Source organism: Heliangelus exortis, chromosome 2, assembly GCF_036169615.1.
Source record: "Heliangelus exortis chromosome 2, bHelExo1.hap1, whole genome shotgun sequence".
NCBI lineage: Eukaryota > Metazoa > Chordata > Aves > Apodiformes > Trochilidae > Heliangelus > Heliangelus exortis.
The window spans coordinates 51,500,202-51,523,628 of NC_092423.1; the positions used below are offsets into that span (position 1 = coordinate 51,500,202).

The 23,427-nt window shown below is 36.4% G+C and overlaps 1 protein-coding gene across 2 annotated transcripts in view; it reads right to left on the reverse strand.

Moving 5' to 3' along the window:
- VPS41 (VPS41 subunit of HOPS complex) overlaps positions 1-23,427 on the reverse strand; it is a 95,584-nt gene that overhangs the window by 63,975 nt on the left and 8,182 nt on the right. For both annotated transcript variants that reach the window (XM_071736144.1, XM_071736145.1), the window contains exons 3-4: positions 16,431-16,538; positions 13,428-13,505 (exon numbers count right to left, since the gene is read on the reverse strand). In XM_071736144.1, coding sequence (XP_071592245.1) covers positions 13,428-13,505; positions 16,431-16,538 — 186 coding nt within the window. The remainder of the gene's footprint in view (positions 1-13,427; positions 13,506-16,430; positions 16,539-23,427) is intronic.

The window sequence follows — 23,427 nt, forward strand, 5'->3', positions numbered from 1 at the left end:
CAGTTTGGAAGCCATGTGGCACACTTTGGAGATGAATTGTGTGATTGTACTCAGGTAACCAAACGATGCCTAGTAAGGCAAAACCTCTCCTTATATACATGCAGAATACTATGGGAGAAAGCAATTTCACAGTATTTATATTTTTTTCCAATTTTTTTCCAAAATTGTGCACATCAGAACTAATTTGTTAAGTAGAAATCTGATGATATTCCATGACTGTATGTAACTTGCAACATGTCACAAACCTTCTGCTAGCCTAACAGCTCTCTTGCTTTTAACTTTCACTTTATCCAATTCTTTTTTTCCTGTTGTTTGCAGTATACTCGGATTACAAGCAGCGAAAACAAACAAAAAAATCCAACTATATGCAGCCCTGCTCACTTACACAAACCTCCAGCTAAGTTTCAACAGAAGACACTATTTTAGATGATGTAACACAAGGCAAAGCAAACAAGAGGGCTTTTTTAATTAAAGTTCCAGCACAGGGAAGAATAGCAAAAGTAAGCATCTTCTTGTTCAGAGCTGACTGTCAAGTCTATCATTTCCAGAACTACATTCTGCTGGAAAACTGTTTAAGATATGTATCCAGGAAATCAGAAAAAAACCCAAAATCATAGTCAAAATTGGTACATGTTATCTAAACTAAAGTGTTTCTTCTTGAATCAGCTCAAATTCATCTTTTCACATCAATGATTTTTATAAATACACCACTGTGAAAGTCAGTAAAGTTACTTGCCAAATTTAGTTGTATTTATATCATGTCGATACTTTTTGGAGAATTTTGGTATTTCAGAAAAGTGGATGGTTGATATTTTTATAGATTATTCTCCCTCACCCTGCTTCAATTTTTTAAATTTTATTTTAGTAAATGTTAACAACTCAGCCAAAGAGTTCTTAACCAACCATCTTTCCCTTGGGTAACTCATCATGATCTGAAGAACCGATCATTTGATGAAGAAAGAACCAGGATATGCTCTGAGGTTTGGTGAGATGACTGTTTTAAAAGTATTTTAAATGTGTGGGGAAAAAACCCTGTCCAACTTTAAAAAAAAAATAATTAAGAATTACAACAGAAATCTGAGGTCAAAGTGTCAATCTAAAGTTAGGAACATATCATCCATTTAAATATTACTCAACTAAGAGATGACCTAATCGTAAATGCTTGCCATAAAAACAAAGGAAGGTGCATATAAAACGTCGAGGAAATTACTAATAATTATTTAATTAACAGTTCATGGGCCAATATTTTTTTAACCTGATCAGGATCCCTAGCTCTAGGCCAAACACTCAGGAATAATACACAACTTCTTTGTAGTTACAACAATATTTCCAGTAATGCATGAATAATAGTAGCACACACAGTATTTCTAAAGCAACATAATCCAACTGTAGATGTAAGAAGAATCCTGTTAGTTAGGGAAGGAAATACACTGTAATGATTAACCTAGGAAGAGCTTCAGAACTTCACAAAGTGTGGAATTTCTGGCAACCCTTGAGCTGAGTTTTCATTAGCTGCAGTTTTCTTTCTGATGGAGACATGTTTGGAATTCTGGACAAAATAAGTAAGTTTGACTGTTCAAAATCAATAATGTCAAGCTGACACTAGAGAACAAAAAAATGTTGCCTTAATGGAAGAAAGAGAAGTTTAGGGAGAAAAAGCTAACAGGCACCCTGCACATAAAGATCTAAATGCAGGCTTTTGCAAAATCCTACATTTGAAGGAAAGGAAAATCAAGTGCCAATAAATGTACCTCATGTGACAATCAATTACCTAATGTAAAATGCTTGAAATAAACACACTTAGTATGGATTATGTCAGCTCTTCAATTAGGAATAAATTCATGGCCACTCAAAAAGCTTCTTTTAGTTGTGTTCTTTGTGGCAACTCTTTCTCCCCTGACACTCATCATCAACCCACCTTATACCATCAGTCCCCCAATGGTGAACCTGAGAAATCAATCTGCTAATGTATAATTTGTAAAGCTTTTCTGACTAACAAACGGATAATTGATTCTTTCACAAATGCTTCATCCCGGTGGATATGAAGTGGATGAACAAGAAACATAAGACTGGATTTCACTCCAATTTGGTGAGAAATGCAATATTTACAAGCTTAGAATCTAAACGTTTTAATACTTGCCTGTGACTTCATGCCTTTTAGCCACGGTTAGCAGGCAGGCAACACACACATTAGGAGTGTGAAAAGCAAAGCAGTGTTCAATCTTACTTACAGCATAACTCATTTTACTTCAAGAAGTTTCCATCGCTAATACATCCCCCTTAAGCATAATTTTCATCCATTCTTTAAAAAGAATTTTCAGAAACTTTTCCTAAATTAACCCAAATGTTTTAATTTATTTATCTATACACACATATACATACCCAAAGAAGAAAACACTCATAGTACTTTTAGGCTACATTCTTTATCAAACTGGGTCTACAGAACCACTGTGTAGCATATTGTGCTACAGAACCATACTAAGGCTTATTGCATGCACATAGAGTTGAAGTTGTAATTAAAAAAACCCATTGCCTCCTACATCTACCTATTTTTTGTTTATTCATGTTTCCACCTGCATGAAATTCACATAGACAAGCATGTAAAACTCCAAGATACAGCAATATGACCCATGAAGCCACTTCTTAAAATGCTAGCACACTGGAATATGGACTACCATTTTTACATGTGTATTTTCTCCATGGTGGAGGTATTCAAGTGCAAATTACTGATTTGTAAACAGAAACTGCCTCAGTTATTGTTATAATTAAGCTAATAGCACTGAGATAACATCCTCTAAAAATACATGTCTTGTTTTAGGTAGGAAGAGGAACTTGCTCCAAGACTCCAACCCTTTAGCTTTTACATCCATAAATTAATGTTCTATACACATCGGCACTAATGAATTATGAGACACAGGTAACACCTTTTAGATTACTTGGGAAAACCAAACCCAAAAATAGAAAAAAACCAACCTAGGCAAGTACTGAATATTCCCTTTCTCCAAGGGGTGCCTTTACAATCCAAAATTATAACCTCATCTGAGTTAAACAGAAGCCTAATTTACCTAAATGGTCATTAAAGGAGTTCTGTTTTCAGAGCTTTTTCATTTAGAAAATGATAGGAGGTGAGAGAAAACAAACTAGATAGTGAGAAAATCTTCAACTATTAATTAAAAAAAAAAAAAAAGCAAGGTGTGCTACAGCTAAGTGTATTACACTTCGTTTGTTCCATCTGTTTTGACTTCAGAACACTGATGTCCAGAGATCTCCTTGTACAGAGAAACTACCTTTAAAAGGAAGAAAACGAACACATGCAGGTCTTTTTGCCCCACATTCTACATATTTTGCTTATATGTAGAGTTTTACTGAAACAATATAAGGAAAAGCACATCAAAAAAGCAAATTCTGATGATGTATCATGGTTTACCTAACAAGTATAAAGATACCTACATGTTTATACACAACTGAGAAACATAATGTAGTAACACAAAATTTTAAATTGAAAAGACAGCTTTAAAAGTTACAGAAAAAAGTGTACACCACTGCCTGTAACAGAATTAGTATACAATGAATTTAAAACACTTAAATTTTCATTTGATGAAAATTTACCAATATCCACACCAAGAAGGTTTTGCTTGATTACACGAGCAGCCAAATTCTGGTAAGTGAGGGCTCCTACTCCAGTGCTTTTCCTATAATAACACTCTTGAATCTATCATTCTCACAATGAAAAATGGGAGATCATACTGGTTAGAAAAAAAAGGAGGGGGGGGAAATCTGGGGAAAGTGACAAGGTCTAGGGAACAGAACAGTAAAAGCGTTAACTTTTATTTTGTCTGCAGCAAGGCAGATCCTACCTACAAAAAAGAAAAATCTCAAAAACTTGTCTAAAACTAAGGGAATATGAGGACAAGGAATCTCTCAAAAACAGTCTGAGAAAGTGAGAAAGGCCAAAAAGCCTACAGTGATTTCAGTATTTTCCACATCAGTGAATGCCTTAATCTTGTTTGTCAACTACAGGGACTAAGGAAAACAAAACAAACAAACAAACAAACAGAACAAGGAAAAAAAATTAACAAGGGATCTCCTTAGATCCAGTAGTTGCTGGATAATCAGAATGCTTGTCTAGGAATGATGGAACTATTATTGAAAACAAATCTGTTGAAAGCCTACATTGCTTCCTAGCCGAATTTCACCGTTAGCTAATTCCTGACAGAGCCAAAGCAGAATTTCTATGGAAACACTGGTGGGTAAGGAGATATCCTCCTGGGAGCTCTGTGCCAAAGTAAACAAATTACTCTTGCTTCCTCCTCTCCCTAGGTCTCCTTCACCATCTGCTATATAACCCTAGGGTTTCAACCAGGGTATGTCCTAACCCTGTCTCTACTTCTTCATTGCAATCTGTGTATTAAAGCCACCTGGAATCTGAAGCAATATTCCCCATCACACACTGATGATGAGGGCTGAAGTACAGCTGGGGGACTGAGGAAGGGGCTTCAGGCAATGACTACATAAACCTTCCTCAGAAAAGCCAACAGAGTGTGGGAAAAGACTACGAGGCAGTCTGGAGGTTCACCTCACTGATTTCCCTAACTACTTTCCTTTCAGAGCAGCTCCCCAAGCACAATGAGCTTGGAGAATTCATCACTGAGCATTAACTTTCCACACAAGCTACTGTATTATAAATTGGGCTTGGAAGAACAATCCAAAAAAAGTATCTAAACCTCTGAAGATGAAACTTACTGGGGCACTTTCACAGCTTGTTCCTAACAGAATACCACCACCACATTCATTAATATATTTAATAGGATTTTGTTGAATGCCCAAAGTATGAGATTTTTCTCCATTTCCTGATAAGCCACATTTCAGAGATGTGACTGATGAGAGAGGCCAACCAGGTCATACAGTGCAAGTTCTTGTCAGGACAGGTTTTCTTTTTAGTGAGTATATGTTATTGGTGCCTTGACCAAAGAACTTTTAAAGAAGTAAAGAGGCTCCTGACTATTAATCTCAGGGGTCATGCATTGTTGTGCCAACATCACTTCCAGGAAGGTTTTCACACCAGCCACGATGCTCGTGGACAGTAGATGTGAGCACATGGAGCCTAGCATGCCTGCTTCTCCATACATTTCACTATGTAGCCATTATTTTCTCCACAACTAGTTTTCTTCCTTGTATTAGCTCCTGCAATGAAAACGCACTGTTTTTTCCAGTTATTTTAGTCTGTCAGCCACTCCACTACAGACAATGAGCCCAACTCAATGGCTACTGAAACCAGTGAAAAGACCTCTCACTGATGGAATCAGGCAAAACCAGAAGTACTCTAAGGGAAAAGATTCCCTTTCCTTGATGTAAATGATGTAACTAGTCATATTGTTGGCATAGTTAAATATTACACCAGGTGATCAATGCTGACACTCAGCCAACAGCTAGAGCTGAAGTGCCATTTTCCATGTAAACATTCAGTTATCAGCACTGGTTTAGACTAAGTCAGAGCTATATGCAATAATAAATACATTTCTTGCTTACTGAAAGCATGGATTCTCTTTGGACACCAGCTCTGGAACTTCCTGTATTGGGAATTACATCACCTGGGAAAATCTCACAAACCCACCACAGATATTCAATAATCAACATTGTGTGCCTGATTCTTGACAGGATCCTAAAAAAAGAATCTGCAAATTAAAAAGACAGGGGGAGAGGAAGAAGAGTACTCACACAATTACAAACTATGGATCATGAAGTGCACTGTAACTTACTGTAGGTAACATGCTGTATATGCCATATCCTCACTGTGACTGTAAGATATGGAAAGCTAAATGTGAAGATGAATTGATCCTGTGGAACATCCTCAATGTATTTACATACGAAGAGGCTCTATTTCAATACTCATGAAATGTAGACATGGTTGTTCATAACAACTTTTATTTAGAGTAGACCAAAAGAGCAAACAGATTAATTCATTTCTTCATCTTCATACTGCCCACATTTCACAGCTCCTGTCTTCAAAACTGCCAAGACCTGCAGAAACTACACACTTAAATTAACAGCCAGATTAGGGCTACAGTAGTGAACCTTCCAGCACCAAGATACTGACTTCCAAAGTTTCTTACATTTTTATTTCTCTGTGTCACAGGACACTGAGCACAACCAGCTTCCTCAGCAGCAGCACAGTGGAGATGACCAGCTTGACAGTAGCTATTTTTGTCAGCAGCCACTTTGAGGGTATTAACACCCAAGCCTGGTCAAATCTGGACAGTCCACATTTAGCATTCAATCAGGAGTGCAATAAGCAACTGCTATACACACTGTCATGTCTGTTAAAATGAAGAAGTTTCAGCCTTCAGAAGGGAATTTTTATTAGATTTACAAAGTTCATTATCAATAATATCTTACCCCCTATGGGAAAAAATACTTAGTTTTGCCTTCATGTTTTGTTCATCATATTATGCCCCTGTTATGTCATTCTGTGTTTTTAATAGTGCTGCCTTTTTATTGTTAATGGAAACAAAGGGCTGTAGCTCTATCATTAATGTCAACTTGTATAAAAAACACTGTCCTCCAGAACTCAGTTGCTTTGGACTTTCTAACTAGGAAAACATTTTCTAATGCAAATAATATTTTATTAATGCCAGAACTCTGAATAATTCTGACAAGCAAACTGCTATTATTTGGTATATGTGCACGCAAGTGCCTGCCTTCTGTATAGAGGAAAATGTCATCCAGGTATAATATGCCATTTGAAAGGAAAACAGCTCTAGGAATCAGCAGTATACTAGCTTTTTTTTGGAATCAAACCTTTCCAAATCCTCTCTATGCTTTTAAAGATAGAGTTTAGAAAATACACATCTGTGTTACCAGTATTTTATGAAAATACTTCATCAGTGCTACCTGAAAATAGCTGTTTCATTGCTGTTATAAAAACTCCAGAGCAACTTGGCCAGCAGTCCATCTGTATATCAGCAAAGAGCATTTAGGGAGGGTATGAGACCAAAGTGGCACAATATGGTTCTGAAGTGACTGGAAAACAGGAGCAGTGAATCACCAAACATAAGTTTTGTGCCAGTAAGCAACACCTGGTCGAACCAGAAATCTCACAGTATGGCAGGGACTCTCCTGATGGTGAGAATCTTGTGGGTTTTTTGAGTATCATTAAGTAGCAAGAGATGGAACAACCTAGCAACATCTAGTCTTGTGAGGGACCAAATGCCTGGAAGGCACAGAAAAGTATATTCCCTACTTAAGAGTCATTGGAAATTTTTCAGGAGTCTTTGAGGGTTTAAGAGATAATTGCAACCTATAAAAGCAAAGAGACAAAAAAAAATATTATTGTGCATAGCTAGTTTCTAATTTCAAAGTCATATTAAACATGTTTTTGCATTTTTTCTGAAAAGCAAATAGAGATGTCCTTCATGTTTAGCATTTTACCATAATGAGATATTTTCTCCCTAGATTTTTTCAGATTTAATTTTTTTTAATTAAAAAATTGAAGAATATGAGCCAACAATATTCAAGAAAAAAGTGGCTGGATAATTCAAGACTGTCTGTAGCTGAATCCATACTCCCAACTGAACTTTTTACATTAGTCAGACTAAGCTAGGGTTATTGCAAGCTACAACTTGAAAGAATAACTGAAAGACACGAACTGATCATACATGATACTGATTTTGTTCAAAACTCCCATACTTCATCCATACTCAAAGCATTATTTCTGGTAATAATAAATACCTTTCACATCCACCTGATTTCTTTGTTTAAGTAAAAACGTACGCAGCGCTCTCTTCAATGGAAAGTTACAACCAGTGGATACAAAGATCTATGAGAAGTTCTTTGGTTGTAGTCATATCAGACAAGAAACTTATCTATACCTATGAAATAATGGCCCTGACACCACAATTTGTGCCAGTCCAGGCAAGTTACCTCATGTCTAATCCTATGACAGTGAGACCCAGGTACACCACGATTCCTGCCAAGGAAGTGTCCTAATCTTCACCAGCTCCACAGTTCCCACTGGAAACACTCCAGCTCATAAACAATCTAATAAACACAGTACCAGCACAAACATCATAAGACATACTTTCCAAGCCTTTATAACATCCAAAAAGCCAGACTCAAAAGGCCATCTGAGTTACTCCCACAACTACTATAAAAACCTCTGGATTTCCAAATTATCTGCAGTTCAAATGAAAAGGCAGGTAGACAGAAACAGAAGGGCTATTAAATTGGGTGTATGCATCTAAGTGTTAAGAGCAAAATACCAAAGGTTGTCACTTTTCTCCAGTTTTTCTGTTGGGTTGAGCTAGGGGTTATCTTAAAGTACTCAAGCCATAGGACTGCAGCACCCATATGTGTGGGAGGTCCCTTGGAGGGGAAGGAAGTCATGTCCACTGCATAGACATTTGCTCCTATCAAAACTTTATTTTTTACTTTGGTTTTTGGTGATTACAATTACAGCAGCATGTTCTATGTTTGTTCCGCAGGATTTCTGTAAAAAATCTTGTGTATGAAACACAGGATTTCAGCTTCAAATTTAACAGGTGCAGTGACACCCTGCAAATACTAACACACAACTACACAGCTCTTTACTCTAAATTCTGTTGCTTCATTTCATTTCCCGACTAAGTCTTCTTTTCATAGTCTGACAGTGACAACTAAAATGATATAGTTAAAGTAATAAACAGAGAATTTTAAGTAGCCTGTCAAAATAAGTGACATTTATATCATCTTAGTCTTAAAACTCTCATGTAAAGTTTCAAAGTAACTTCTTCATTATACAATCAAATGCTAAAAGTTACCTTCCCCACTGAAAGATGCTGCATTATTTCTCACAGCAGTGAGCAGGCTCTGCATAATTTCCAACAGCAGCATTTAGTGCTTAAAAACAGCTGCTTCTTCATTAGGAAATATGCATTTCATGTTATCAATTAAACTCTTTCAAAAGCACATCAAGTCAACAGAAACCTCTGAAATTTTGCTTGCAGCCTGCTGAGGTATCTGCAAAGCCACCAACCCACTGACCTTCAAAGCAAGTAACACACTTACTCCAGAGCCTGGTGAGTGCTGTAAATTCAATAGATACCAGTCTTTAATTTTTCAAGGTAGAAGAGACGACCTAGTGATTTTGGATTTCTGCCACTCCAATTAAAACAAAATAAAGAAACTTTTAGTATTACAAAGTGTGAGACAATTAGAAAAAAAAATGTAGGGCCACGGAAAAAAATAGTGGTAAAAAGCAATGCTATGAGAAGGGGCCTCAATTTAAAGCTCATTTTATTCTGGAATTCTAGCAGTCTTGAATAGCTAACAAACATCGAATGCTGAAAGGACTTCCATTTTTTTGCACTATTTACATTGTTTTCTAGGCTCATGCATCACCTCTGAAATACCTCTGATGCATTAAAAATTTAAATCTCCTTCACTTGTAAAATAGGCAACATTTCTCCTTCTCACAGAATATCACTGGCACCAGCCAAGACTTCTTATCCTTTTCACTTTAAGCTTGATGTTTATTACAAGACCAGAATGGGGGCAGGTTTTCTTGCCCTTTGAAAGGTTTTTGATTTGTTACTTAACTAAAACATGTTTGTACAGCTTACTTCATATCTACAAGTCCTTAATCCACAAGATGTCAGTTGAGGCAATAATTATATTAATAAATTGTAGACAGCCTAAGAAGAAAAGAAAGATGGGGAGGCATTTCGAATTAACATGCTGTGAATCAGTCCTGCATCATCCTTTGTCAGTGGCATTAGCAGGCTCTTTTTTTCCCCTTCTTGTTGCTTTAGTAATAATTTTCAGTGCATTTGACACATTTCATCTCTTTCAATGCACTGAACCCTAATACAAGAGAACACCAGTTTGTCAAACATACACTATTTGAGGATGCATATCAGTTAATCTTAGGCAGCTGACATTGTCAAAGACAGCCACACTGGCAAATAGCTAAAAACATGCCAAGCAAGGAAGAAAAGGGGGTCACATCCAAGAGCACAAGTATGGCTGCTGAGATACCAGCACCACCCAAGGCTAAAACCCCCAAATTCCTGTCTCTCGATTTCCCCCAAACAAAAGCCTCCCACGGTATTTTCTAAGCATGTATTTCACTACTGCTGACAAGAGGAGCTGCAAACCTGAAAAGATTACTCCACCTGGAACAGGATCCAGCCTCAGGTATTTTAAGAGCAAGATGAGAGCACGACTGTTCTGAAAAGACTTTTTAGTTGTATTAGTTCCACAGAAGCCTCCCTCTGTGAATATTAATTGGTCAAAGCAGTGCACATGATTAAGTCTTTGCAACTCTATGGCCAGTATCTGCATTGCAGGATTCCCACACTATTTTGCTGCAATGGACATTACAGAACGAAGTCCTAAAAGTTTTTTTTTAAACAAAAAACCCCCCCAAAACTGTGTTACAATAGCACTACTTCCAGGGATGCCATTACATTTAGTGTTTCTTACAGATATTTTTAGCAATGTAAAATGCTAAATTAATTCAGCCTTCAACAGGAGGGCCATCATTAAAAATATTTATTGTGAACTTAGTATTGAAATAGGTTTTTTAATAGGTTAAAATAAAAACGCCCTCTCTCCATTCTGGTTTACTTTATTACTAAGACTATTGCTGATCTATTGACATTTAAAGTTTCCTAATTATGGTTTGCTTTTTCTATTTACACATTTAACAAACTGAGATGAAAATAAAATATTTTTTTTTCCCCAGACTGCAGATTGGTCTTTAAAAGCAACCAAACCTGTGAAAAATACAGATAAAGACTCAGATTGCAGAATAATTCCTTGAATTACAGAAGATATTTCTTGCAAAGAGCTTAACATTCCTATCCTTCATATTTATCTCTGCCATCTCATAAGAAAGGAAACATCTGCTGAAAAGATCCTTTCTAAAAGAAAATTAAGTAAAATTCATTCCTCAGGTATGTTGTTTACCACACATAGTTTCAGTAGTTATATTTCTTGCTCTTTAATGAAAGACTATTATATTTACTTAGAACAACACAGCACTCATTTCCAGAAATTAGTAACAACAGATCCTTCTTCTAATTGCAACTTAAAGGCAGAACCACATCTGCCACTCCACCAGCAGAAATGCTTATAAGAAGGAATTTGCTCATTTTGGACCTAACAAAGAACAAAAGAAAATAAGTTGTTGTTTGGTTGGAGAGGACAGAACAATAGACCACACCAAACGTTTTGATAGCAATGCCTCTAGTCTACAGTATAAGATCTCAAAAAATTCAGGTTAGAAGGAAAATATTCTGACATACAGCAGACAATTCATAACAAACTGTCAATGGGTTCAATAGCCAACAACACTAATTCAGAAAACTTCTCAAAACAGACAAGAATGCCACAGAGCTGCTTTGTTTCTCACATAGGCAACCCATTCTCTTCTACAATACTTAGTTCCTTGGAAAACTTTTCTTTTAAAGGCAAGTGGTCCTAGATCCAAATAATTTGACTGCAAACTATAAAAAAGAAAAAAAAAAAGCACCCTTTCCACCTCATCCATGATATAATTTATCTGTTGCACTGGAGACGTGTAGGTTACAAAAAGTGACAGAAACATTAAGAACAGAACTGAAGAGACATTTCTTTTTCCTATTCTCCCTCTCAAAAAAGCAGTTTGTACTAAAAAAATAGGTTAAAAATAAATCATTGCCACCTGTGTGAGAAGACACAATACAAAAATCTTCATCTTGAAAGAGGTCAGGTTTGGAAAAGGAATAACCAATAAGCACTGTAGAGCAGGTGGTTTATATAGCCCAACCTTAGCTTCATCGTAAGAAATCACCCACCCAGCAGGCCCTAGTAGGACTTTTTATTAAAAAAAAGAACAGCAGACTACGGGGGGTATATTGAGGATGCAGAGATTTTGTTTCATAGTCTTTAGTAAATAAACAGCTCCCTTGTTCCTTATTCTACACTCATGCAAGTGACCTAAATCTTTACAGAAAGAGGAGACTTCCACCTTTCAGGACCAGTGTAGGAGTATAGGGCATTGGTGATGCACTTAAGAAAGAAAAAAAAAAAAAAGGCAGCTCTACAAATGAACTCTTCCAAGTACCTCACACTGAATGGAACAAATACAACTCTAAAACATTTAATGCTTGACTCAACAGAAAATCTCCATTTCACTTGAGTGAGTCTTTGAGTCTGTTTTCACTGCAGAGGTAGAAGAGAAGAATTCAGGTACACATTAATCAGGCCTGTCCCAAATACATTACGTAGGAGAAAAAGAAGCTACCTTTAGCAAGTAGCATACATGTAAATTAATCAAAACTGTAAGGGAGAAATCAAAATTTTTCCTCTTTTGAAATGCAGTCAGCATCTCCTCTGTGGGGTTATTGAACATACAAAGTTAAAAGAAATAGATGAATATAATTAACATGACTTTCACTAATAGCCAATAAGGTCAATGTCAATCTGACCAATGCTATACATAAAATTTCTTTCAAAGGTTGTGCCTAAGAGTCTAGGTTTTGCCTATGACTTTTCTTCCCTCCCCTTGCACAACTGAATAATTAGATTTTTCAAAAACATAAACAAAACCTTTCACCCCTCCCATGCAGTTAGCTGTGTCAGCTTTAGAACATACGTTCTCGTTGCAAACACGCCAACATCTTGTGATGGATTCTCTGACAAGTGCTGACACTGCTACGATAAACCAATGCTTGGCTACCAGATTTTGTGACACTGACAGGAGAAAAAAAAAATTAAATAAATTTACTAATTCTCTTCCTCCTACCTCCCACAGAAGACAAAGAATTTTGAAAGCAAGTTAAAAAAAAATAATAATTTTAAAATAATAACAAATATTCATAACTTAAAGGCATATTTAGTACTCTAGAACAGAGCTTTAATTTTAGCATTTCGTTCATCTAATATCAGGAACCACAATAAGGAAAACATCTGTTCTTCTCTTTCAATCAATACAATCCCTTAAGAGTCTAAGCTTCAAAACATTCACATAAAATATTAGTGTTATATATTTGCAGTAGATAAACTGAACCAGCAAGGCAATCAATCAATTTTCAATTACTTGTGGCAACTAGATAAGATGATAGTGCACACAGTAACAACTGACAATAGTCACCTAATGAGCAGGCTCATGCCTTAAGGTAGTCACAAGCCCCTGGGGTACATAATTAACAATAGCTATTTACAATCATAAATATGTATTTCCTCTTCTGTCTTCACAAAGGGAGTTCAGTATATGTAAACTCAGATGTGCTCATCACAAAACCATCCAGTTCTTTTTGCAAGGACCATACACTGCTTCAGGTGTTATGGGGAGAGAGTTCATGAAATGCATTCGTAAAATTGCAGGTGTAGCAAGAGCCTTAACTTATTACTTGGTATATCACAGCATTTTTACATACTAGATGTATTCTGAATAATGCCATACTTACTACATCAAACTTCTGTGTGATGTTCCCCTGGACATCAAGTAAATAAACTTTGCCATAATGTGTTCCAAGTGCCAAAAACTGTAAAAGAAAGAGACTGATTACATAAACACAAAGACACCACAACCAAAACTTCAGCTGTGCTAAATTAACTCCCAGAAGTTTAGCAGATTAATTATTAGCAGCACCCAGGAAGAAGAAAAAAAACAACATGCACCTCTACAGACACAGCTTATTTTAACTGCACCTGAAGAATAAAGGAAGGCTTCAAGCCCATAGTACTGTGATAGTGTAAGTTGGCTGTCAGAATGAGTCATGAGGACCCTCATCCACTGACAACTAATGGTGTGTCCACAATCTGTACACACTGCCTGATGGACTATGGCAGCAAATTAAAAATGCAGCGTGAAAGCAGGGACCAACATAGACCTGAAAAAGTGCCTGGATCCTTTCCACAGCTTTGTTTCAATTATAATGGCTTCCTTTAGGCTTTGCTTTTAATTGTACTTCAAAGTTAACGTAAACCCAAAATATTCAAATACAGCAAAAGGCCACCAGTAAGCCACTGGTAAAATACTGCTGAATTACATAAGGTCTCTGATAGCGAATTTAAGCAGACAGATAACCACTGGGTTTCCTTTTCTTCACATAGTAGCACTCCCACGGAACCCTCTCAAGACAAATACTCCTCTCCAAGCAAATCTCGGGAGTTTCATTCAAAAAAAATGGCAGCAAAACAAAGAGATTGCCACCTAAATGCATGCTATCACAAACTTATTTTGATACAAACAAGAAGGGTATTGATTCCCAGAGATCTACAGTTAATTGAACCATGTGAACTATACCTAAACAGAACAGGAATAACTTTGGTACTACTTGATTTATGACAGAGGTTTCTTTTATTCCCCCCTCTCCTTTCAGCATTACTCAAATAGTCTAGGCTCCTCAATTCTCTGTATTTCACTGCATGTGAGCATGCTTCATTGCAACCTATAATGAAATGCTCAAATTTACAGGCACTGCTAAGCGTGTCAGTCAGGCAGCACAATCTTTAAAAAATAACCTTACAGAAAGTCAAGGTTTAAAAGGATTTATCAAAATGGAATTGCTTAAAATGAAATTTCAGTTCAGGCACTTAAAATATGAAGCTACATTAAAAGGAGTCAAAAAAGGGAAAGAAGGGGTTCATTAGAAATTCATCCCCTGCAATGCCTTTCACTCCTGCAAGGTTGCCTTTTTTCAGGAAGAAAAAAGTCCCCGGGGTAAAAAAATCAATACTGGTTAATAAAACATCAGGTGTGCAGACATAACTAGGTATGACTATTCCACTGCACAGGCCTGCTTGAATGCACCAGGTGCCATGACGATTAGTCATCCAGTGCAGACAGCGAGCCTGGTGAAAATATGATGCTTTAGCAGGGAAAAGAAAAAAAATTATTCTGGGGCAAAATTAGTGCGAATAAAGAAGCCAGATTTTCAGGATTCCCACCAAAGTTAAACTGCTTTAATTAGAGCCATATTTTACATAGCCTTGTACAATTTTGCTAAGGATGACTCTTTAGCAGGGTTTTCCCTGCTCTTGCATGTAAAAAAACAAACAAACAAAACCAGAACAAACCAGAAAATATCCTCGCAAAACCTGTAACACAGCTTTATTTTTAAGCTCTCTGTTATAAGAGACTTACTCCTAATAGACTTCAGTACCTGGCTTCTAACAATATTGATCCTTCTCATAAATAGTGTATCTAGTTTGCTGGAAAACTAGAAGTGCTGGGATGCTTAAACAGATTTCCTGTATTGTCACTCTTTGTGACACTACAGTTAAATCTGTATCTGTGCACATTCTTAAAGAAATATCCTGTTCATCTCCTGGCTTTAAAAATTTACCTGAGACTCAGAAAATAAAAAGTAACAAATAGGCCACAGACCAGGATAAAATGCTTGCCAATTTTCCAAATATCTATGTAATTCTAAGTTGTCAAAAACATTTTAAAAAGACTTATTGTTTTCATTCACGCAGTTAAAATACAAGCTTCATCTTAAGAGCCTCTTGAGCCATGGCAACAGCCCTTTGAGTAAAAAGAAACACAGCACAAGTCAATCCAGAAATATAGCCAAATAATAGAGATAGATCCCTCAACAATAACTGTTAAGGAGCTTTTATTGGCTGTGAAAAATTACACATTCAGAAAACAGCTATTATGTTTTACATACTAATAGTTACTTGACAAAACATTAACTCATACTTTCAGATGCACTTCAGTATTCCTTAATATTTTAAAATGTTCTTCAGTATTTATAAAGGAGAAGAAAACCCAGAAAATAAAAAGAGAATTGTTTAAATCAGAAAAGAAACATGGGGCATTTCTTCCTTGTAAGAACAAAGGAATGGTTTTTCATAAAATTTCTTTACTTCTCATTGTCCAGCGCTTTATCCGTTTCATTGTCCTGTATGAGAACCTTGCCACTGTAAAAGCATTTGCATTCCCATTCCTTGTTTTTAACACTGATTCAGGGAAGGGGAAACAAGGAAGTGTTAGCATGATACCTCTTAAAAAAAAAACCACCAAATAAAAAAGGAATATTGGTATTACCTTCTTCTACACCGGACTAAAAGAAACTCAGCTGTCTTCTGCACCTGAGTACATGCAAAGCAGGACCCTAGCATTATCAAGCCTATCTTCAGTGATTCAGGGTGTACAAATAAGCACACTACATATCAAATTCTTTTCTCATTAAATTCTAGTTCATAATAATGTTTCTAATTAAAATCAAGTGAGCATTTTCACCGTATCTTATGTAAACATCCTATATAACAAATCGCTGCACCTCAGATTCTCACTGTATTCTCACAGTTCAACACAAGTATAGCATGAATTTAATTTATCTAAGTGTTGGCTTGCACTGCACCTCTAGATCTGGCAGAAATCTACGGATGCTTTATAAGAACAGATAAATACATAAAGCCAAGCAGAAGTTCTGTCTCTGCCTCAGATCGTGTAATACCTTTTCATGTACTGTCATGCAGCTGGCTGCATCCTTCTGGAGAATTTCAGTCACTCCATTAGAAAGCCGTTCATACTTCAGCTTGGGTTCTTCTTCACTCTCCTCTTCCTTAATTTTTGAGAGTGCAGGAAAAAAGTAGAAAAGAACAAAAAAAGAAAACAACATTTAAAAGCTTATTTTAAATAAAAACACATTAAAAGATACTCCAAGACTATCACACAGCAACAGGTGAAGATGGATCACTGCTCTCTCTTAACAACAGCCACTACAATCAAAAGCCAGACTTTGATATTTTGTCATTGGAGATGAGCTTTTTTGTTACTCTTATTTTTGTACTCCAAAGTTCTGTGTGCAAACAAGGATTGCATAGCAGCATATCAATTCAGCTGTAAGAGGCACTTAGTTAATATCTAAAAAGCAGGAAAAAATGTGCATGTGTACTTTGTTACATAAAGTTAGTCATTCCCAATTTCGAAGAAAAATATAAAGGGAATGGATATGGAAAAACGGGTGATGATAAAATAAATTGCGCCACTGTAGCCACAATTAACTGTAAGCTGAAGCATGCAGGTTTCAAGAAATTTCAAGACCTTTACAAGGTGCTGCACCTCTGCAGGAAGGATAGAGGCAAAATGCTGTGAACAAAAATAAAAAAAAAACAAAACAAACCACTAGGGATAAGTTAATTGTATAAAACGCACCAATGGATTTATGTTAAAAAATTTTTAAAAAAAGGAAAAAAAAAAAAGGAGAGCATAAATACATTGTTGCAAAATTGCATGGGAAAAGAATCCAGATAGAGTATATTCCTATTAATCAACTTTATCATCTGCATACTTTGTGGTATGTACCAAAGTCATCTTTTTCTTTTCAAGCACGTTAGACATTACCAACCAAACACTACATAGATGCAAAGAAAGATGATGCATCAAGTGGTACAGAGTCAAGAGAAAGTAGATGAAGCTGAAGAACAGAAGCAGCAAATTCACTGATCAAAGAACTCCCAACATGCTCATCTCAAAGAAAAAGAAAATCCAAGGTGCAAACTAGCTCTTTGGTCATAGGCACCTATCTGTAGATGCTCTACTGATGTCCAAAGCCAGAGAGAGATTTCATAAACTTCAGTAAGCCTCAGTTAATACTAGGCATGCACAGACATACACAAAGCCATATATATCTCTTGATACTCAGTGGGAAGCAGCCTGTCTGCAGTATCTCCTACACTCACTACTCGTTCCAATGAACAGATGAACACTGAGCGTGTTTTTCAAACGAAAGTACCAGTGCAGTGGTCTAGTAAAGAAGCACTGTTACTCCCCACCAATCATTGCTTTCCAATCCCCAGATTAGAAAATAAAAATTCAGAGTCAGCCTAAGGCAGAAAACCCGTATTTGTGCAACATTTTCTCACAGCTAATGATGTCAAAAATTGGAAAACAGACAGGTTAATTTTGGAGTACTAAAGCCAGTCTTTTGCAAGTTCATTACAGCCATTTACCATGCACGATACCATCACACACAGCAATATGTACATACTCTCATACAAAACACATAAAAGCCACAAAGACCTATGGAAACACTCAATATTTAGCCCCATGCTTATATAAATATGCTACAAAGAGAGGCCCTTTAAAAATGTTATTTGAGAGTTTTATGACAGAATACATATGAGATTAATAGAGGGATGTCAGCATTCCATGACGTAGCAGTCTGAAGTGAGGTGTCAAAATGTCCACCAAGAAACAATTTTATTCAGTGAATCTAACACTGAACAAAGTTGCTACTAGACAGAATGACAATGTCAAATTACAGGGTTGTATATAAATCAGCCAAATTCCTTGCTCCTACAAATGCTTAATAAATTACTAGAGGGTAGAGGGAGGAGTTGAAGTTAAAGAAAAAAGCATACATGTGACGGAAGGAAGGCATAAGGAAATATGCATCCATTTTAGAGCAATTAATACACTAATGCATTTTATACATTGCTTACAAAGATTGCACTCGAAATGCATGGGTAATCATTGAATAAATTCATAAAACTAAAAATTGAACTCCAGTCATCTAGTTTTTATAAGATCCCACGTGTTGCTGGAGTCTGGACATCAAATGTGCAACCAATGGGAAAAGTTAATTCTAGTCTCTTGAGTAGTTTGCATAAAAGCATTCATGCATGGACCATTAGATAGAGTTACTGTAAATAAGTTTTGCCTGTCTTCTGAGTGAAAACTAAGTAATTTTCCCTGCACATGCATATACAAAAAAATATATACTTTCCAAAGTCAGTGCACTGAAGCATTCTGCCAGGCTTCAAAAAAAGTGAATAAAATGAAAACTTCAAATATTAGGCACAATGATGTACTCATTTCACGCTTTCTTGACAGGTAACTTTTATGTTAAGTAAAAGTCAAGCTAAAAGGTGAACTGAAATGGGGTGGAGGCACTTCACTGTAAACAAAATGAAGATTTCTCTCCCTCTTCAGACTCTACCGGATATATAAAACGAATTTGATGACATCTTAATCAGAGTTCAATCATTTTAGAGGCATTTTTTTTATCAGGAAAAGCTTTTATGCAGTCTGAACTTCTAAAGTAAATAAAGCCAGTGTTAATAAAAAGCAAATCAATAATTTTTGTTAAATTTTAATAATCCTGAAAACCTACAAATAAAACCATCAGCAACCTGAGTTGAGGTGACAGTTAGCTGCGTTTCTATGACAACGCAGAGGAATAGTACAAGTCCTGACTTGCAGTAAAGCTAGGATATAAACAGTGACATTTACCCCACACAACAAAACTTGCAGCTTTCCATTTTCAAAGAAAAAAAAAAGAAAAAAATCAATACCTCAACTAACATGGATTTTTACTAAGTCTATGGTCCTTTTAATTAAAGAGTTCTCTAAAGCATCCTGGAGGATACTAAACATTTGAAAATAAATTTTATAACACTGCTTCCTGTACCACTGCTTAACACTTCTGTATCTTCTCCCTAAAACCACTCTAAACAAAACAAGCTGAATGAAACCGAATTTTGAAATTCTTCACAAATGTATTAAGAGAAAAAGAAACATATACTGCACAAAACGCATGAAGTGGTCTGTACATGACAGTCTTAAATTCTGAAAGGGAAGGGGACCCACAGAGCCGATGGGAAGAAGCTACATTTGTGGTGTTGTAAAACAAATAACCATTTTTCAACAACAGGAATGCTAATCTGAAACTTATATTCCATTCAATTTTCTGCCTGCCTTTTACTGCTGAAGGTAGCAGTCAAGGTGCTAAAAACAATATATAAAACATCTGTAAATAACATTTCCAGTTGAAGAAAATACACTAATTAACCAGTAAGATTAGAACACTTTCTTTCCTACTAAGACCTCTTCCATCTGTCACAGCTGAACTCCTGAACTGAAAACAGATTCCTCTTCCCACACCTAAAACCTGGTCAGTTGAGAACTCATTTGAAACTTTCTTTTTGCAACTGATTTACAAAACTGAAGCATGCTGCAAATCCGCAACAAGGTCTGAAAAGGCCAGTGCCACTTTGAGAGATGCTCGTCTGCCTTTCTGAATGCAAGTTCACAACCTCCTACATCTCTTTTGCCCTGGCCTTCCCAGCTTTGCCTACAGGAAGAACTGAAGTGGAATCACAAGAAAAAAAATTTTATTTTTAATTGATCCTTGTGAAGAAAATTTCCAGAAGGAACCTGTGGGCAGCTCCCAGATTTATTCCATTAGCCCACATTTGCTCCTGCAGCAGAGGATCTGCCCACAGGACAGTCTGTCACATGAACTACATGCTCTACTGATTGTGGATACTCTAATTATGTTACGGGCACTGACAGCAAAGTGTCATCCTTCCCACACAATTTGTCCTCCAAGTTTTTCAAAGCCTTTATGGAAATAAACAGTGCATACACTATAAAGGCCAAGTGCCCTTCCTCTTTGCTGCACATCTTCCGTCCAGTTCCAGCTAGAATTCCAGTTATCCTAGCTGACCATTCCAGCCTTGATTACACCTGTGAATTTTGACCCTGCAAAGCATTTGAACTCAAATAGAAAGATACCAGAGGTTCATCACTCAACCAGTTGCAGGGGAGCTGCACTCTCACACTACTGCAACAAGGCCCTGGTATCAAAGGCCTTCCAAAAAGTAAATGTCTTGAAAAAAACCAGACAAAAACTAAAAAAAAAAAAACCTAATTTTTTTCACACCTTTCAAGTTCATGTCAGTTTCAGAGATATAAGGAAAATGTTAATACAGCTCATTTCCTTCTGCCTTAAGTTCCATTAACAGTGCTCTCCCTCAACACATGTAAAAAGTTAGTGATTACGACACATTCTGAAATCTCACTTATTACTGAAATTCAACAAAAAAGAAACATAAGAAAAATCCAAGTCCTAGAATGCAGTCTCGGTGGAGAATTACTGCTCTTCTATACATACATAAATACAAATTGCAGCAAAATAGCCAGCAGTACTCAGTTACCAGTATCATCTATTATCTTTTTGGTCAAATCAAGGCTGTTTCACAAGTGCCAAGAAAAACTCACACTGAGGCCTTTAACCTTCAAAAGCTCAGTTTCCTAGATAGTGCATGAATTGGAACATAATTTAATTGCAAGTTACTTATTTACCTTGCTGAATTTAAATAGTAAGCACTTTACCAGATCCTCTGGAGTCTAAAAACCTACGCAGAGAAAATCAGCCTCTATTCCTCCATTACTTTCTCATTTTAGAGTTTCTTCCCAAAAGAAAATTTTAGAAAAAAACACATTAGTTGGTTTAAGAATGAGAATAACAAAAAGCCTTTTGCCTTGAAGTCACCAATTCAAAATGAGGTAAAGCAACAGTGAATAAAAGCTAGATACAACCATGGTCTTATTTATCAGCCTGCTTAGCCAATACTGCAGGAGAGGAGGGGCTTCAGGGAAGGAGAGAGAGAAGGAAAAAAAGAAAAAAAACAACACAAAAATGCCCACAAAACCCAAAACACCAAACAATTTTCTATAAAGAAAAAGACGTATTCTAAAATTACTGATCTCAAATGACAACCTGGGCAGTAACTTCAACGAAGATACTGGTTGAAGTTGTAAAAGACCTGATTATTTACTCAAGTTTTGTGGAACACTTGGCAGGATAGTACAAGAGTACAAGCTGCTGTATTTTGAACACTATATAAACACAGGTTTTGTGTAAATTAATACAGGTTGGAGTAACTGTTACAATAATTTGGAATAAATATCAAAAACCTATTCAAGTTTCCAGCCTGTAGAACTTCTTTGTACTGGCAACTATTGCTACAAAAGCAACAAAAGGGATGAAAACTGGAATTTTTAAACCACGAAAACACATTTGTGACCTATGCTGCTAAAGTATTTCCCTTAGTGAAGGAAATAAAGTGAATACCCTTCCATGCAGTTCCTTTATGATTCCTCAAAAGGCAAATCACCAATGCTTTCCCAGTATCTGGCTGTAAAACTGGCAAATATGGATTAGGATGGTAAAATTTTACACAGCAGTTTTCTGTTCTCCGCATGCATTTTCTGCAGGGATTTATTTAATCCCTTGACCTCTTTGAGAAAATGCAGATATACACCAGAAGCAAGGAATTAAGATGATATGGCTGCCTGTGAATACATATCAAAATGGGCAGCATTCACAGTATGAAATTACACACAGATGAAAAGCAAAGTGGGGAGCATTTTATTTCTTTGCAGAACTGTTGTGGAGCACAGAATGTCACACAGCAATTGAAGATTCCCTCTTACAGGTTTGAAGGAGCTGGGCACCAGCCAAGTTGTGAAACAGAAGTAACACACAGATGATAAAGTGCACATAAGCAATCACAATAAATGGCATGTTAAAAAAATAAAAAGAGCAAAAAGTTCACATAGTACAATTTGCTTTCACTTCAATTCCCATCATTTTGGTGGTTTTTACTGCTAGTTTTGTGCAAGGCAAAGAACACCTGAAACCTTTCAAATCCTCTTCAGTGTTTAAAAGCACAGAACCAGTCCATCCACATAAGGTGCACATACAGACCGCAAAGGGCAGGCTGTTCTATCTTACACATCCAAATACAATTCCAACACTGAAAAATCCCAACCCAGTTCAAATCTTGATGAAACTACCCATTCCTACTTGTATCTTCCTTTTGCTGAGTAAGGAACTTGGGTAAACATTTGTTTCCTCCAGGAACACTACTCAAGCAGCCTGGTTGCCAACTTGTGATGTACTGCATATGAAAACCCTTTGGTGCAGTTTTGGGAACAGCAGTTTTTAAAGTCCACCTCCTCACCACAGTGGAAAAGCTAGATGGTAAGTTAATATCCCTGATATTTTGCTTTTTCAGCCCAGAGTGTTACTCCACCGAGATAAACACATTTGGTATTTTGGAAAAGCCACACCTGCATACTGTTAGCACACTGGCTTTGCAGCCACATTTAATTTATGTAACATGCACAGCAGCATTTTCACTTTTTATGTATTCCACAACACACAGATAGAACAGGCACTTCTGGTTAATATTAATAGCTCATTAAACGAAGTATCCAATTTTCACTCAAAATCTGAAGATATTAAAAGAATATAGCAATAATCCATTTTTCCTTCAAGTCAATCCTTTAACGATGTGTATTATAATGTTAGTTACTAGTCACTGCAAACTTGTTTTTCAAATTAATGTATGAAAAGATTCCATTTAAACTTCAATAAATAATTTACTATGCTCATCCTCCTGACTCAAATTGATAAATTATTTGCATGATACATTTTCTCATTAATAAGGAGGAGAACTTTCTATTTGGAATTTATATATATTTTCCTTCCATTCTCCTCACTTAAAAGGCCAATTTCACTTAAAGCCATGCAGAAGGAAGCAATCTTCCATCAGATTACTCAGGTATATAAAACAGAATATGCTTTTTGAGCATTTCTCTCCAATTTTAAAAGAAAAATGGCAACTTAGAGTTATTCAATAATAAGGAAAGTAGGAATG